Source organism: Engraulis encrasicolus, chromosome 4 (genome assembly GCF_034702125.1).
Source record: "Engraulis encrasicolus isolate BLACKSEA-1 chromosome 4, IST_EnEncr_1.0, whole genome shotgun sequence".
Classification (NCBI taxonomy): domain Eukaryota; kingdom Metazoa; phylum Chordata; class Actinopteri; order Clupeiformes; family Engraulidae; genus Engraulis; species Engraulis encrasicolus.
This window is the reverse complement of record NC_085860.1, coordinates 51057815-51075895: the sequence shown is the minus strand read 5'-3', so window position 1 is coordinate 51075895 and position 18081 is coordinate 51057815. Positions and strand designations below refer to the sequence as shown.

The following is an 18081-nucleotide window of genomic DNA, read 5'->3' as shown; positions in this document are numbered from 1 at the left end:
TAATTCAGTATGTGCACAGCAGTGGGTGGGGAACCTATGTCTCGAGGGCCAGGGGTGGGGAACCTATGTCTCGAGGGCCAGGGGTGGGGAACCTATGTCTCGAGGGCCATTTGCGGCCCTTGAGGCCGTTTTATCTGGCCCCCCGACATAATTTTAATGTTATACAGCTTCACATGAAATATGACATATTTTGTAAAGGACCCTTGGGAATTCCATTTGCAATACAATTAAGATATATTCAGGGGACATAGAGAAGGTGGGGTGGCTGATTGCCTTCAATATAGTCCTAAAGTGCAGGGGAAAATCCTGGTTTGTGTTCATAGTACGGCCCTCGGAGGACCTTCATGTCCCTCGGATGAATTTGAAGTGGCCCCTCGAATGAAAAAGGTTCCCCACCCCTGATTTATATGATGGACAAACATATACAGAGGGGTTCAGTCGCTCTCGCTGCCATCACTGCTCGCGTACTCGTAACATAGGCCATCCTCTGCGACATTGCCCACAAAATGGTGTTCTATAAGCAAAACAAAAACAAAAAACAATATTTACTAAACAATATGCAAAATTAGAAGGCTTGAAAACACATAGGTGAACCTATGCCAGTAAAACACAACAAACACAACAATTCTCACTCACAAATTGTCATGGCAAAAACAATAAAAATGCTTTTAGGTTTCATCTTGACTAATCAGACAGGAGCCATCTTTGTTAGTCTGATGACTTAAGTCTTAACCCTATCGCGCCGGATGCATCATATATGTCTCATCAAATTCAAAGCCCTCTCCACGCTGACACACAAAAAAATCGATCTGAAAAACATCCTGCGTGTCATTTCCAAACGTCCTGCAGTACACGGAAACCGCCACAAGAGAGCAGCGGTCGACAACAAGTTGACCACAGCTCGGCGAAAAACAGGAAAATGGGGTAGAAGCGGTTTCCCTGACCGACGCTGAGATTTCGTCAAATTGCATAAGGTTTGTGTACAAATTTCCGAAATATAACTCTACATCCTTTAATTTGAACACTTGCTTTGTGCAATTAAGCAAGGAAGAGTTTATATTTTTACACCGTGTTGCAGAGAGATCGTGCTAAAACTGATGAGACATATAAGCACCATCCGGCGGTGGCAGGAAGTCAGCCATCAATGCATTTGCTCCATAGGGAAACTTACAAAGCATACCACGACGATCGTTTAACAAAACACACAAGTTGTTTTACTTCAAGACAAAGATATTGCCTTAAGAAACAGGTTTTACTTGCAATTTTGAAAATGCAATGCAAAATGTTGAAATTATGATCTCGTAAAAAATGCATTGAAGTGAATGGAGAAATGGTCCAATTGTAGTAATGGACCCATATATTCAAATTACACATCAAAAATGAATAATGATCTGTATTACACTCATAAATAGGTTGTTGAGCATTCGATCAGCTATGTTTTTACATAGATTTTAAAAAATTACCCAACCAGGCTGTGGGAAATGTAAAATATGGTCCTGCTAAAACAAGGATAGGCTTTAAAAAATGGCAGGATCTCACTAAATATTTAAAGATAATCCTCAAATTAAATTGTCTGACAACTTTTTTAAATTAAAAAAAAGTTGTAAATGCATTAAAAGTCATTTTTCAATGGTCATGAAATTGGAATTTTCATTCATTAAAAGCCTGATGCATCATATATGATGCATTAAATATCTCAGCGACCTTAACAAAATTTTGAATTTTTTTTTTTACATTTCTTATAAGGGACCAATATTGAAGCAAATTCCAAAAAATTAGAATTTTCTCTCATTGCTTTCATGGTTCAGGTTCCACAGGGTTAAACACTTCAACAAGCTCTGATAACTGTGCACTGACTAGAAGGTAGAACTGCAGGCATACATCATTGTTCATGCCTTGAGGTTTACTGGGAAAGCTCAACATCTGGGTGATGGTAATAAAGAAAATAAAAACTTGGTACATTTGTAGATTTTATGTATATATCAGGTTGTTGTACATCTACATATAACCCCCACCCCGCCCCTGGCATCTCACTTGATATGCATGCATGACAAATGAGTGATATCAGTAAATACCTTTTGACCATTTTCCAAAATGTAGCAAGGCAGATGCATTTTGAAACGTGTGGGCATCATCGTACATAATAAAGGTTTTTTGCTTTTAAACCCTTTCCCACCAAAATCAGTGTAGCTCGGATTTTTAATCACTACCACTTACAACAAGGAGCCTATTTACCTATCAGACCTTCATGCTACATTTTGGGGTATAATCAAAAGTTTTCTACTTAAGTCTATGATGTCCTTTTCTGGAGAGCACCTGACTCTTTTCTCCAAACAATTGACCCAATGTCGTGCTCTCCTTTTCCTCTTTTTTGACGAATCTAGATATCCCACTATACACTACAAACTTCTCTTACCGTTCACCAAGTTAATGTCTTCATCCTCCATGTGATCATAGTCATAACTGACAAGGCCGTTCTATTGCCAGGGGAAAAACACACAAGTTCATTCAAGTTCATTCACACAAGATCATTTTTGGCACATTTCATCACTACACTTACAAGTATTCTAATTAATGTTATGTTAATCTTTACATGGCTATACCTGTATATTACAATCATAAAGGTATAAGAAAGGCCTTGTAAAACAACTCTACTGCAATTAACATCATCAACATCAGCATGTGAGTAAATCCCACCTTGGTCTTCAGGAGTGTTCTCCACTCTCCTGGTTGGCTCTTGACCAGGGTCATTTCTGGTTCGTTGCACTTCATGGTCCAGGTGCACCGCTCAGCACGGACGGCGTTGGTCAGCTCCAGTGCAGAGTAGTAGTGCACCCCGTTCACATAGCCACTGTAGCATAGCAACACAACCACAGGGTCACCTCATACAGCCACATGGGGCCTATACTAAGAAGCTGGTTCAGGAGTAAACCAGGTTAAGATAAGAGCTTAATCACCCAATACAGGGGTATTCAATTACATGTCAACAAGGGCCAGTTTTTTAAATTCCTCCCAGTAAAGGGGCCAAACTATCCGTATGTATTATGGTTGCTGAATGCCAATGAAAAAAAGATGGGAAACTTTATGAATCTGGGAGTCCTCCCCCAGAAAATTTTGCATTTCTTAGATGTAATTTCCTGCATTTCAACGTCCCGTGTCCTGTTTCAGCTTGATACGGAACTCATACTTTTATCTCTAAATTCCGAAAAACGATTCTGTATTTCAAGGGGCTTGTGGGGGGCCAGAGCCTTGCTGTCCAAGGGCCGCATCTGGCCCCAGGGCCGCCATTTGAATAGCCCTGATCTAATAGAAGAGGCTGGAGTCTTCATGTTCTCAAGAAAATGAGGACTCCAGGCTCCTCTATTAGATGATTTACCTCTTAACTTAACCTGGTTTACTACTGAACCAGCTTCGTAGAATAGGCCCCAGTTAACACAACCACATAACAGGGGCGGTATTCCAAGAACATGGTCAAACTTGCAGTGTTCCCACACCTTTTTCATGATCAAATTCAAGCACTTTTCAAGACCTTCAAGTGCCAAATTTTCATTTTTCCAGCAACTTTAAATAGGTCGCGGGAAGGGGGTGTGGAGGTCCTACCCCAGAAATTTTAGTGTTCTTAAGATGCAATTTCCTGCATTCTAATCAATTTTACAGTGTTGAATGGCAAATCCCATCTGACATCTCACACCCTCAGATTTCTGATGTACCTGAACAATTTATTTCTATTATTTGGCTTACTGAGTTTGACTTGACAAAAAGTTCAAGTATTTTCAAGCACTTCACCAAACATTGAAGCATTTTCACAACCTTGAAAACGCTTAATTTAAATTCAAGCATTTTCAAGGAATTCAAGCACCAGTGGGAACCCTGAACTTGGCAGAGTTAACCTGCAGTAAGAGGTAAATCTGCTAATAGATGGCCCACACCACAGGTGTCATTCAGGTAAGAAATGAAGGACTCCAAGATCTTGCATTAGAGGAGTTACCACCACCTCAGGGTTAACTTAACCTGGATTATTACTTGGCCAGGTTTTTGGCATACTTCGAGGGTCAACTCATATACCCACATTGTGATGGAGTGACCATCACTAGGGTTGTGGGTGTGTTCTGACTAACATGCCAACGAGCCTGGCCTCTTTGGAGTAGCGGTCAGAGCCCCAGTTTACTACTCCAGAAGGTCTGGGTTCAAGTCCCAGCTGGGCAACTCTACTCTCCTTCGCTACACACATGGCATCATTGTGCTCACATAATTGCACTCTCAATTGACAAGGATCGCACTGATGTGTTCTCTTTGCTAAAAGACTTTCATGGCAATGCAATGCATTTTGCCTGTAGTAGAAAAGGAAAGTAGCAGAAAAAAAAACTAAGATTGTAACATGCTAAAATACAGGCCTCAGTCATGGTAAACATACAGTACTGTTGTGGCTGAAGTGCTTTTATGGGCTTTGGTGAGAGTCACAATACTGACCTGTACACCACACCATCGCTGAAGAAGTGGCAGGTTTGCATCACAGGGCTTGTGAGTTTGACTCGCAGGATGACGACGTCCTGCCTCTGGAACCACCTCACCTGAGGCTGCCGACTACACGCACGCACGCACACGCACACACACACGTACGCGCACACGCGCATGCACACGCACGCACAGTCAAAAGAGTTTTTATTTTCAAGCTCCTGTCTTTTCCACACACTGAATTCACCAACATACTGTGAATGGCAACATTCAGAGAAAAACAACATCAGAGCATGCAGTCAAATCCAGAACAAAGCAAGTTCTCATCTCTAGTTCTCATCATAAGTTTGTTAAGTTCCAAAGAATGTGTTCCAAAGAGAAAAATGATTCACCTTGAACTGCTGAATCCAAGGGCAGTCATTGCCGTGACATTGGGGCTTGTGACGGGTTCAGCTATGGCAGTGGCACTAGCGACTGGTTCAGCCATTGTAGTGGGACTGGCGACTGGTTCAGCTATCGCAGTGGGAATTGCGACTGGTTCAACTATTGCAGTGGGTTCCATTGCAGTGGGAATTGCGACTGGTCCATCTGTTGTAGTGGAGTACATAAGTTAGACTTGACAAAAGTCAATACAAAGCAATCCACAAAGTGGCATGCACAGACACGTGGGAGTTACACAAGGTCACCTACCGATCACGCATGGGGCACCGACCGAAGACAGACAGCTTTGGGGTAAATATCCATCGATTTCCTCTTGCCTGCACACAGTGAGCAAACAAAACTTTTCTTATTGTATCGTAAAAGTTGAACAATCCCCACACCTGTGCAGAAACTACACTACACAATCCCAAATCATTGCGTCATCAGAAAAAATATATCGTGTTACTGTGTCAAGTCAGTGGTTCTTAACTGGAATAGTGTTGTCGACTGGAATAGTCTTGTACATTTTCCACAGACATGCATTTGATAGCAAACATACAGTATGTTTTGCAGAAACTCACCTCAAGGGCGCCATATCAATCTGTCCACTAGATGGTGCTGCTGCAAGGCCTCCAGCAAGGCAAGCAGCCTGCATGGCCCTGAGGCTGAGGGCATCACCATCAGCTGGGGGTAGCTCAGTACTGCTGTGGGCTTCAGCTGGTATGTGCAGACCTGGAGAATGATTAAGGATGTCTCCATTCACTGCTTGGTAGCCAACATGGGGGCTGGGGGCTTCAGCTGGTATGTGCAGGGCTGGAGAATGAAGGATCTCTCCATTCACTGCTTGGTAGCCATCATGGCTGCTGTGAGACGGTGGTGTGTTATTCATGGGAAGTTCAACTGGCGTCTGCAGCAGTCCAGGAGGAGAAGGGAGCATCTCTCCATTCACTGCTTGGTAGCCAACATGGGTGTTGTGAGACGGTGGTGCGTTATTCGTGGGAAGTTCAACTGGCGTCTGCAGACCAGGAGAAGGGAGGATCTCTCCATTCACTCCTTGGGCCATAACTGCTTGGTAGCCATCATGGGTGCTGATGTGAGACGGTGGTGTGTTATTCATGGGAAGTTCAACTGGCGTCTGCAGACCAGGAGAAGGGAGCATCTCTCCACTGACTCCTTGGGCCAGGACTTCATGGGTGCTGGGAGGCACAGGCGAATTCTTCGGCAGCTCTTCGTCTACAGTCACGTTTTCTGACCTGCCATGATGAGATAGTCCATGTGAGGATTCTCAAAATGCATTATGTAAGACAGTTTTTTTTGGTTTTTTTTTGAAAGACACGTTTTGGACTTTTATGCATTTATTTATCATTATTATTCATGACAGGACAGTATGAGTGTTACAGCAGTGGTTCTCATCCTTTAAACCCCCCCCCCCCCCAAAAAAAAAACGCCCCCATGGCCTCATCACAAGCCTCCCAACGCCCCCCCCTGACTTCATTATAAACCTGACAACGCCCCCCCTTAGTATTAAAAAAACAAACAGACTAATGACCCCCAATGGCAACTAAGCTCCAACCCATTTCAGCCGTATCCTTCTCAACCCCTCTCACTTTAACGCCTTCCCCAAGACAGTTCAAGGGGCATTGTGCCAAGCAGCACTTATAGATCGAGAGGACATACTGTGTATATGTGTGTGTGTGTGGAGAGCAGCTGTGCCATACCATACTGTGTGTGTGTTTGTGTGTGTGTGCAGAGCGGTTATGCAGTACCGTAGGACGGTGCTGTGGTCGATGACCCCCAGGGGTCCCTCCAGGGCGGTCTGCAGCCTCGTGAGGTGCTCGGCCTCGCTGTTGGGCACGCCCAGTCCGGTGCTCAGCACCTCGTTACACACGTCATACTCATTGATGAACGTCTTCAGTAGAGGAGCTCGGATCCGGGACACCTGGGAACGGTTAGGGCGGGCAAGAGAAACGACAATCAATAAGCAGAAACTTATTTTTTTTCCAGTTGCATGTGCATACTAGCAACTTCCGTGATATGAAAGTTCCAACTTGTTTCTAACTGGACTTTACGCAGAGCAATCATGGTACAGTAAAGAAAACATGGTACAAAATCATCGACTGTCACTGTACATGCATTTATGGTAGGTATTTACATTATATGTGGACAAAAACATCAACACCACTGACAAAATAACTGTGACACACACACACACAAACTAAACTAAACTAAACATCATGTCAAGAGTCTGCCCTGGGGCTAGGCCAGCTCAAGCATTAGTTTAGTAGCTCCTCTCGAAAGAGGAAGGTCTTTACTTGTTTCTTGAAGGCTGCAAGAGATGTGCTTAGTCTTGCTGCCTCTGGGAGACCGTTCCACCACTTGGGTACAACAGAGAACAGTCTTGACTGGGAGGGGAGTATCTATCACTTGTATTTTTTTTTAAACAACATTAATTGTTGTTACCCATCAGATATTAGTAGCGGGTATGAGTGCCAGATTGCAGGGACAACAGCAGCAGTGGCGGAACAATTGCACGTAGGGGCACCAGGGCAAACCACCTATAGGGCCCCTCCATACAGCCTGCCATGGTCACAATAAGGCCCCCAACATCAACACAGGAGGGCACTGGGCCCTGGGGCAAATGCCCTGCTTGCAACACTAACAGTACAGCATGATCTCACCATGGAGCTGACCCACAGGGTGCTGCCCAGACACATGAGCACCTTGGCCTGGTGCCGCTTCCCTCGGATGGTCTGGCTGATGGCCCTGGTCGCCTGGGGGAGAAGGAGAACAGCAGAGATGGATGAGAGCTGTCTAATAAGAGAGTCTGTTTGTGCAGGAACTATGGTCAATGGTGATTTACAGTACAAGTAAAAACGCTCCATGAGGCTCCAAGAGAGCCGCCATTGCTATGGAAAGATTGGACCATTGAGGTCTATAGGAGTGACGCAACTCTCTTATTAGACGGCTCTGGATGATACAAGTTCTATACAGGTATTATCTTCAATAGTATGTTTCATTTGTATGGCAGTTTATATACATTAATGCCAGTCTCAAAGAAACGATTGGCAGAACCGCTTGCAGTAAACTTCAAACCCACAGTCGAGACAAATAATACTTCTGATCATGGCCGTGGGAAGTACTTTTTAACAGGGGGGCCTGGGGCATCTCAGCATGATAAAATAATGAAAATATTTCAATACTAACAGAAAATAGTAACATTGACAAAAAAAAAAATCTGTGCCTGCAGCACCCATAATTCCCACGGTTATGTTTCTGATAATTAATCGCAAGTGTGAGGTATCAGACCTTTGGGTCCCAGTCGACCATTTGCATACACAATACACACAGTACATACTTGTATTATCAAGCTAAGTGTAGATTCAAACCTTTGGGTCCCAGTCGACCTCATTATCGATGGGTTTGGCTCCGCAGAGGACGATCTCTACGGCCTGGGGGGGCAGGCTGTGGAAGTCGGGGGGCAGCTGCAACAGCTGGTGGGACTTGACGGTGCGCGTACTGCCCTCGTCTATGAAGTGCACCGTGGCACAGCTGAACAGGCAGTCGCCCTTCTCCGGCACAGACACCACGCGCACCCTGTGGTTACACAACAAGCCAAGAGGTCAGCAGGGGTGATAGTGAAAAAAAAACCTGAGCCTGAACTTTTTCCCCTGCTCTAACGACGGCGACAAGATACTGCATAATGACGCAACGTATGCCTATTTTGACACATTATTCAAACATTTAATAGCCTGTGTATGACGATTATTCAAGCCTGATAGTAGAAGAAAACCCTGAACCTGTAACACTTTCTGAGATAAAACAGTCCCTCCAGGATTTTGCATTGGGATTTTGTGATTTTTGCGGTCAAAATGTCATTTTTTGCAAAGATTTTGCGGAATTTTCTCATTTTTTGCAAAGATTTTGCACCCCTTTCTGGGTTTTTTTGGTAACTGAAAACCACAATCAGTCTAGCAGGCAAAAGAGAGAGATTCAGAAACACACTTCCTATATAATAAAATAATAATAAAATAGGCCTATTGTCAAAAATTGCCAGAGCGTCTTATAAGCCAGTGCGTCCAATGTGTAAAAAAAATCAAGGCCGCGACACTCATGAATCTCTGTCGATATTTTAGAACTTCGGGGGAAAACGGGACTGCGCGTTATGAAAAAATACTTGTGGGTATAGCCTACCAGTAGGCTAATGAAGAGCGTTGCGGGGTACAGTAGCCAGGCTGTATGCAAGCGTTACAATGCCACCTGTTGGAAGACGCGGCTCTCTCTCTCTCTCGTGCTTGTATTGCAAGCTGTTGCATATTATTTGCTTGATGCAAAGTTGTGATGGCATACACGCTCTCGTTGACATGGTTGTGTGCATGGTTGCATGGATTCGCAAGACTTTATTGCAATAACACAGTGAAAGCGTGGAAGGGCCGTTCACTTCCTATCTCAAGTTGCAAAACTCCACACTTCCGAATCCTTTGCGATAGGCACTACAGTGGTTGTTATCAGAAGGCTTGTGCCTACGCATAGACATAGACCCTTAAAATACAAACATTAGCGAACATTGAAAAAAGATCAGACAACGACCGTCGGCAGCATGCTCATGAAAGCGACAGGGGAGAGTGGAGAGGTTGCGCAAAAATGTAACGTAAGATGTTTGCTACTGTGCGACAGCACCGCCACTATTTCATGACTGCATACACTTCTTCGTCATGGATAAATGGGCAACAATACTTTTTCCAGCCAGGATTGCACTGAAAAGTAGGCTACTGCTGTTAAAGAAAAAAGTCCCCTGTGAGCAGCACCGACGCCTGCGTGTATGTGTGAGGGAGGGGAGGAGAGACGCGGAGCAGCTGAGATGAGGGTCGCGACTTCCGAAATAGCAGGCAATTCTTTTTCAATGTTTCAGTGACATATTAACAAAAATGCTTCCTATTGGTTTTCGTCTCCGGTGGTATTGTAGTCACATTTTTATTTTTTTGACGAAAATATAAATCAATAAACTCCACAGAATGTTGAAATTTTGCGGGAAAAATGCGGCTTTACAGGAATTACGTGGCATCGTGAAATTATGCGGAATATCATTGAATTTGCATGAATCCACGCGATCGCTGAATCGCGAAAAACTGGAGGGACTGATAAGAATAACCTAATGGCTAATTATTATCAATGTTTTTATTTTTGCAAACTCTGTCAAGCCTGAAATTAGGCATGGACCCTGAATACTATCAGCCCTGGGTCAGTGGTTAAATGGGCTGTTGCAAAGGGCACATTTTTGGGTAAAAATCTGGTCAAAATCTCACTGTCGATTTACTGCATCACACTTTGACATGATCATTAAAATTCAGAATGTAAAAGCTAGTGACCCTCATGCCAAATGTGAAATGAGAGTGTCATCACACCACAAGTTGATGAACCACTGAAACGATTGGGTAAACCTAATTTTAAGACGAAACAACAACAACGGCTATTGATGCTGCCCTGAGCCTTGTTTTTTATATGTCCATGTAGGACATGTCATCAATAAAGACATTTTAATTTGGAGTGCCTTAGTCAGAGAATTCATTCTTATATTTTTTTAACAACGTCGTCTTGTGATGCGTCTCAGCCCAGACCTGTGGTACTCCTCCTCGTCCTGCATGGCGTACAGCTCCCCCACGGTGACCTCTGTAGCCCAGCGGTGCTCCGCTCCGAAGTGGGCGGCCATCTTGGCAGCCAGCTCATCGAAGCCCGTGTCGTCCTTGGAGACCAGCCGCCCGTAGAACACGGAGGCGCTGTGGATGTAGAGCGGCAGCACCTGGCACGGTAGAGGAGGGAGCAGAGGAGGGTCTAAAGTACAGCATTGGAAATGTTTACTTGGTGTTCTTTAACGTTCTTTTAAAATTATTAGAATTAATATATATATATATTATTATGGTAGGGAACAGAGGAGGGTCTAAAGTACAGCATTGTACATGTTTACTTGGTGTTCTTTAATTTAAATTATTATTATCATTTTTAGTAATTTACTTTAGGACAGTGAAGGTGGTAACGGTAAGCGAGTGGGGAGAGAGAGATGGGGAAGGCCTTACGGTTTGGCCACGGCAGCGCCTCTCTAACGTTAATCCTGCTGAAGTCTAGCAGTGACCTATCGAAGCACAATGACTATTCTTGCAAAACTATAGTAACAGAGAAGAATACTCCCTGTGTGGGGTTAGGATGGCGATTGTGTGCTGGTGTAGATCAGATTCAGAAGTAACAATTAGAGGTGCACCGAAATTAAAATTTGTGGCCGAAACCGACACCGAATAATAATTAATAACTTGGCCCAATACCGAAACCGAATATTACAATTCAGCTAAAAGATATCAAAAGTTAGGTTTTTCACTATTTTTAAATATTGCTTAAACCTACGGCTTACATTAAGTGTTTAGAAATGTTTTTGAAAGTAAATAAATGTGTATTTGAAGTCTTCAAATGTTAGAGTAGAACTGAAATAAGTTTAATTAATGCCTATTTTCCATTCATTTTCTATTCGGCATCCAATTCGGCCACTCAATTGGCTTTTGGACGAAAACCGAAAGTCTTTTTTTGCGTTTCGGCCGAATATTTTCAGCGGTCGAATTTTCGGTGCACCTCTAGTAAAAACCCTTCCAACACCGGTAAGCTTCACTGGACGACGGGTCTACAACGGTCCTGAGTGCTCAATACAATCAGCTGATTCAGGGCTGGTTAGATCAAACTTGTGAGAGGGATCAAAAGAAAAAAAACACTATTTGAGGCACTCCTTACTAAAGTTTACATGCCTACGTGTTTCGACCCATTGTCTTCATCAGGGCTTGTGAGAGGGTGTTTTAAATGGACTGTGCCTATAGTTGTATAGCGCAAAAAAGGCACACACTGGATCCCAACCCTTGGTTTAATGTTTGGCCTTGGACTGGACTTGGAAAGGTGATTGGTCTGCTAATGTTTGAGCTGCCCTCGGCCCAGGCCAGACTCTTGACATGATGTGAAGTAGGGCGGCACGATTATGGAAAAAATCATAATCTCGATTATTTGGGTCAAAATCACAATTATTAATCACGATTATTGATTTTTGCAGATGTTTTTAAAAATAGTAACAAAATGAAATATAACCAAGAATGAATTACTTACGGGATGATCAAAATAAAATGAATTGTAACAATTATGTAAAAGGCAATAGCATGAAACATAGGTGAACAGATTTCTGGCCAGAAACAACAGTCTGGCAGTACGTTCTGGCTTCAAGGAGGCTCTCAAAGGTAGGTCACTATTGCCACGATTAAATCCCGATTGAAATCCCGATTTCCATATTACGATTATATCACAACTTTCAATTATTTTCGATTAATTGTGCAGCCCTAATGTGTAGGCTATGTATTTGTGTGTGTGTGTGTGTGTGTGTGTGTGTGTGTGTGTGTGTGTGTGTTTTTGTGTGTGTGTGTGTGTGTGTGTGTGTGTGTACTTTACAAAAAAACCCCAACTAACCCGTCTTTGCATGTGCACTTGTTGTTCTGTATATTTCCTGTGCACTTTGTATCTGCTAGTGATGTTGGCTTGATTATGTCCTCGATTGTTAGTCGCTTTGGTTATAAAGCGTCTGCCAAATGCAATGTAATGTAATGTATAATGTACAGGGTTCCCACACCTTTTTCATGAACAAATTCAAGCACTTTTCAAGCACCACATTTTCAGTTTTCCAGCACCTTTAACAGTTCATGAGAGGGGGTGTGGGGGTCCTCCCCCAGAAAATTTTGTGTTTTTAAGATGCAATTTCCTGCATTCTAATCAATTTTAGTATTGCAATTTAGTCGTATTGCAAATCCCATCTGACATCTCACTCACCCAGACTTTTGATGTACCTGAACAATTTATTTCTATTATTTGGCTCACTAAGTTTCACTTGACACAAATTTCAAGCATTTTCAAGCACTTCACAACCTTCAAAACACTTAATTGAAACTCAAGCATTTTCAAGGAATTCAAGCACCAGTGGGAACCCTGTAATTTGTATGACATCAGTGTGCCCCTGAGCTCACCTCAACCAGTCCAGTCTGCAGGGCCAGCTTGGGCTCATCCTGAGATCTGTCCAGAATATGCCTGTCAGGACACTCTCTGGTATCCCTACACACACACACACACACACACACACACACACACACACACACACACACACACACACACACACACACACACACACACACACACACACACAAAGAGAAATAGAATTACAGTTATCATTTAATATACCCAATTTTATATAATATTTTATAAAATCTCATTATACCTTGTTAAAATCTCATTATACATTGTATAATGACAGTAAAAGGCTTTGTATTGTATTTGTATATACATTTTATATGCCTCATCACATACATGATGAGGGTGCCATTTTAAAAAAAAGCAATTGTATTGCCACCTTTTAACATACAAGTTACTGTAAACCACATTTATTTGGCCAATTGCTGCCATTATGCCCTTCGTCAGCACATCTGGCTTTCACGTAGAGAGGAAGACGCAAGACTTAAAGTGATACTGTCCCATTTTTGGAAATAAGCTCATATTACACATCCCCTTGAGTTAAATAACTGAGTTTTACCTTTCTCCTGTACTTTCAACCGTTCTCCGAGTATGGCAGTGCAAATTTTACCTCCAAGCTAGCAGTTAACATTGACTACTATGAGACCAGTTAGCCGCCAGCTGGTCTCATAGGACTCAATGTTAACTGCTAGCATGGAGGTAAAATTTGCACTGCCATACTCAGAGAACGGTTGAAAGTACAGGAAAAAGGTAAAACTCAGCTATTTAACTCAAGGGGAGGTGTAAAACAAGCTTATTTCCAAAAATGGGGCAGTATCACATCACTTTAAAATCTGAAGAGCGCTCACTTGCAGAAGCCGAGGCTCTTGAGGTAAGGGCAGAGGGGCCTCTGAGCCTTCTGCTCCTCCTTGAACTGCTGCACTCCCTGGGCGAAGCTCAGCAGCTCCGGGGGCAGCAGTGCGCCCGTACGCCGCAGGTAACGCAGCACGCCCGACACCTGCCGAGAGTTCTTGTCCGTCAGCAGCAGGATGGAGTTGGCCACGCGCGCGCCGCCGCGCTCATTCTCCAGACGGTACTGAGAGAAACACAGACAAACAACCACACATGGGTCAAAGACGTCCAACATGTCCTTCAGTGCAACGAATACTTTTGCTTACTGTAAATGCAAAAAAAGAGATTTTTTTTTTTTAATTATTAATTATTTTTTTGGCTTGGCTTTCATGCATTCACTTTTCATTTTTGTGTGTGAAATTTCCTGTTTTTCACATTTACAGTGAGCAAAAGCATCTGTAGGCACTGAAGGACAGTGTCATGTTGGACGTCTTTGTAATGGTGCCGAATGTGTTTGAGATTGTGTATATGCGTGTGCTTCTACAACATTGACCCAATGATATTGTTTGACAACCTAAGTGAAGGAGGTGAGTTCTACCTTTGAAAAGTCAACAGATTTTATGTAAAAGCTACAGCCACCTTATTTTAGCATACACACAAAGTAAACAGTGTTATGAAAGCCATGCAAACCTCGGAGACGACGCGGAAGTTGGCGGACATGCAGAAGAGGCGGCTGCCGAAGAGTTTGGGGGTCATGGGAAAGCCGTAGTGGACCACGGAGGTGGCGTCGTCGATACCCAGCGCCTTCAGACACTTCTCAGTCGTCACTGATGAGGGAGGTAAATATCAAATAAATTATATGAATATTTATAAATTGTGGGTAAAGACAGCACATATATTGTCGATGTCCTGCAAAAACCTTGTATCTTCACTTAAATCATTATTTATTACAAAATATTTATTTTAAGACTGAATCTATTTGTTTAAACATGGTGATTTTAATGTTGATAATGTATTATAAATGATCTAATACCATCTCAAAGACAGACCAATAGTACTGATTTTTAGAAAGAAATAATAGAATATGGAGTTACGAGGTTTATGCTGGACAGTGATGATATGTAGGATATATACACACATAGATACAGGGGTTGGACAAAATAACACCTGTCATTTTAGTGTGGGAAGTTCAATGGCATTCATTACGTCCACACTTAATGCTGTTGGATGTGGTTCATCCTTCTTGGTGGTATGCAGACATTACACCTTGGATACCATGGCTCTTGATACATCACAAAGACTTACTGTCTCGGTCAAAGATGCAACAGTTACACGCGCAAAACTGTGCTCTTACCCTGCCAATTGAACCTTCACACATCACCTTACTGGTGCAATGTGCAATTAATGAAGATTGGCCGACGGGCTGGTCCACTTGAGCCATGAAACTTCCCACTCTCAGGGGTGATGGTGAAAAAAAATCCTGAGTCTGAACTTTTTTCCCGCTCTAACGATGACGACAAGATACTGCATAGTGACGTAACGTAGGCCTATTTTGACACACTATTCAAACATTTAATAGCCTGTGGGCCATGATTCAAGCCTGATAATAGAAGAAAACCCTGAACCTGTAATAACTTTCTGAGATAAGAATAAACTAATGGCTAATTATTATCAATGTTTTTATTTTTGCAAACTCTGTCAAGCCTGAAATCAGGCATGGAGCCTGAATACAATCAGCCCAGCACTCTAAAATGACAGGTGTTTCCATTAATTGGTCCGACCCCTGTACATACCCAGTTCTAGTCCCTGTTGTATCGAAATGCGGGCCAGACAGCACCATCGACCCCCCGTCAACTTTCATGAATATTTATGACGCCTACTTGTGTTAGAACAGTTTCGCGGAACCTAATGGGTAAAGGTCTTTTGTCCGACCCCTGTACATACCCAGTATGACGTGAGTGCCGGCCCCAATGGCCTTCTTCCAGTGCTCCATGACCAGGTCGAAGTGCTGAGTTAGACCCTCGTGGACCTTCAGGGCCAGAGCTGACGAGTTGGCCACCGCCTAGTGGGGAAACACAGGGCTCCATGATGCCACTTCAAATTGCCACTGTGAGTGTGTGTGTGAGATTGTGTGTGTGCGCGCGTACGCATGCGAGTGAGTGAGTGAATGAGTGAATGAGTGAGTGAGTGAGAGAGAAAGACTAAAAAGCAAAAAAAAAAACACCCCACAAAAACACAGAGAATTGTTAAGAAAGACAGAAATAAAAAGTGCTTGAAGACAGACAAACAGCAGCAGCCAAGAGAAGTTATGCAAGAGTGTATTGTAATACTGTATTATATTGTATGCAGCAAGAAAATATAATGTAATATTGAATTATTGTCTACTCTGCAGTGAGAGTGTATTCCATAGTGTTATTGTCTACTCTGCAGTGAGAGTGTATTCCATAGTGTGTTACCGCTCGAATAGACCAGGCGAGATGCGATTCAAGCGCGATGCGATTCAAGCGACAGAGTGCAGCAGCAAGCGATACGAGCGATTGAGGAGACTAGAGTATGTCCGTACAGGCAGAAGGCAAAGCATTCAAGCATTCCCATTGGCTGTGGTCACTGACCTCTATACAGTCATTGGCTGTCGCGGCTTGTCGGCGAACCGCGTCATAGAAAGTTGAAAAGATTTCAACTTCAAACTGTCGCGCAAATCGCTCTAGTCTCCAGAATCGATTTTGTCGCGCGACTCAATACAAAGTCAATTACTTCAGTCGCTCGCCTCGCTCAGATCGCCGCTGGTGTATTTCTGCGGTTATTGTCTACTCTGCAGTGAGAGTATATTCCATAGTGTGTTATCACCAGGTGAGAAAACGGAACGTCTTCTGATTGGCTGAGCAGGTGTTCATTATTTCCTGAGAACAGGACACCTACGATGTCATGCGGACGTCTATGCTGCTTCTTTTCCTAACTTCCTGGCAAACTGCCGTTACTAATTCTAAACTGCAGGTTGCTGTGGCCAAGACCCCATCGTTAATTCTATCACATTTGGTTGCCATGTCAAAAACCATGTTGTTAGTTCTATCATATTTGGTTGTCAAGTCGCCCCAATGTTCTACGCGCATCCTTACGCACCTCCGATAGAGGCGCATCTCACTAGATTAGGAAGTGGTGCCCATAGCAACGAACCAAGCGCAATGGCTAATCTACTTTTTCACGAAGCCTTAGATCAACAAATTAATAAATTAATAATTAAATGCTGCCAACAGGGTGATAAGCGAAATAACAGCCTTCGAGGTGTCCCGATATCGAGGGAAAATGGACTTGGTGAAGTGAACAGCCCTTTGGCTACGCCGTTGGGCTGTTAGAACGCTCCGCCTCGTCCATTATTTCCCTTGATATCGGGACACCTCGTCGGCCGTTATTCCTAGTGTGCCATCGTCTACTCTGCAGTGAGAGTGTATTCCATATTGTGTATTGCCTACTCTGCAGTGATTCTCAAAGTGTGGTCCGTGGACCACTGGTGGTCTGCAATAGAGCTCAGGTGGTCCACAAGGAGATTTCTACATTTTCCATAGATGTAGGCTATATTTGTAACATATTTAAAAAGCTAAACATAGCGGAAGTCTTATTTTCACCACAATAAGACAGGCTTGTAATGTGACTAAAAGCTGAGTGGTCTGCATCAAAATTAGCAGCATCAAATTATCACCCCTCAACTGTCAATTCAGTTGACAGGTGGTCCCTGAATATTTTTGGGGGGACAAAGTGGTCCTCGTTCTGAAAAAGTTTGGGCAAAAGTGTGTGTCACCTCGTAGACCTGGTCCAGCTCCTGTATGCTGCTGGTGATGATCAGGGTCTTGTGAGGGACGCTGGGGGAGAAGTCCAGAGCTCTCAACATCACCGGCACCTTCTCACAGTCCAGACACAGGTGGATCATCTGGAGGGGAGAACACACACACACACACACACACACACACACACACAGAAATATCATAGAAAACAATACATGTTTTTGTGTTTTTCGACTTTATTTTTGATAGGACAGTATGAGAGGTGGACAGGAAGAGAATGGGGATGAAGTGGGGATGAAGTGCTTTATAAATTCATGTGATTTCATTCAATAGAATTGCAGTGGCATCTAGCTCCTTGGCCCCTGGGCTTTAATGCCTGACACCCCTGGTATACATGGGTTCTACATTTTTGGTTCAACCTGACTGTGCAAAACTAGCTGCGCAAAACTCAACCTCTGATCGTTGGAAACCGCTGTCGGTCAAACAATTAGCTCACGTGGTTGGCTGCCAGTGTCTTGCCCCTCCTCACAACACTGTGTTTACAAACATGGCGAAC

General features: G+C 43.3%; 1 protein-coding gene across 1 annotated transcript in view; it reads right to left on the bottom strand.

The window, feature by feature from the left end:
• Window positions 1-293: 293 nt before the first annotated feature.
• tdrd12 (tudor domain containing 12) overlaps window positions 294-18081 on the bottom strand; it is a 52993-nt gene continuing 35205 nt past the window's right edge. Inside the window, exons 21-36 of the mRNA XM_063197874.1 lie at window positions 17543-17671; window positions 15691-15808; window positions 14437-14573; window positions 13764-13990; window positions 12915-12999; window positions 10491-10672; window positions 8262-8469; window positions 7554-7646; window positions 6642-6814; window positions 5457-6128; window positions 5146-5213; window positions 4848-5043; window positions 4471-4584; window positions 2698-2851; window positions 2417-2477; window positions 294-514 (exon numbers count right to left, since the gene is read on the bottom strand). Of these exons, the coding sequence (XP_063053944.1) occupies window positions 435-514; window positions 2417-2477; window positions 2698-2851; window positions 4471-4584; window positions 4848-5043; window positions 5146-5213; window positions 5457-6128; window positions 6642-6814; window positions 7554-7646; window positions 8262-8469; window positions 10491-10672; window positions 12915-12999; window positions 13764-13990; window positions 14437-14573; window positions 15691-15808; window positions 17543-17671 (2697 nt within the window). The 3' untranslated portion in view covers window positions 294-434. The remainder of the gene's footprint in view (window positions 515-2416; window positions 2478-2697; window positions 2852-4470; window positions 4585-4847; window positions 5044-5145; window positions 5214-5456; window positions 6129-6641; window positions 6815-7553; window positions 7647-8261; window positions 8470-10490; window positions 10673-12914; window positions 13000-13763; window positions 13991-14436; window positions 14574-15690; window positions 15809-17542; window positions 17672-18081) is intronic.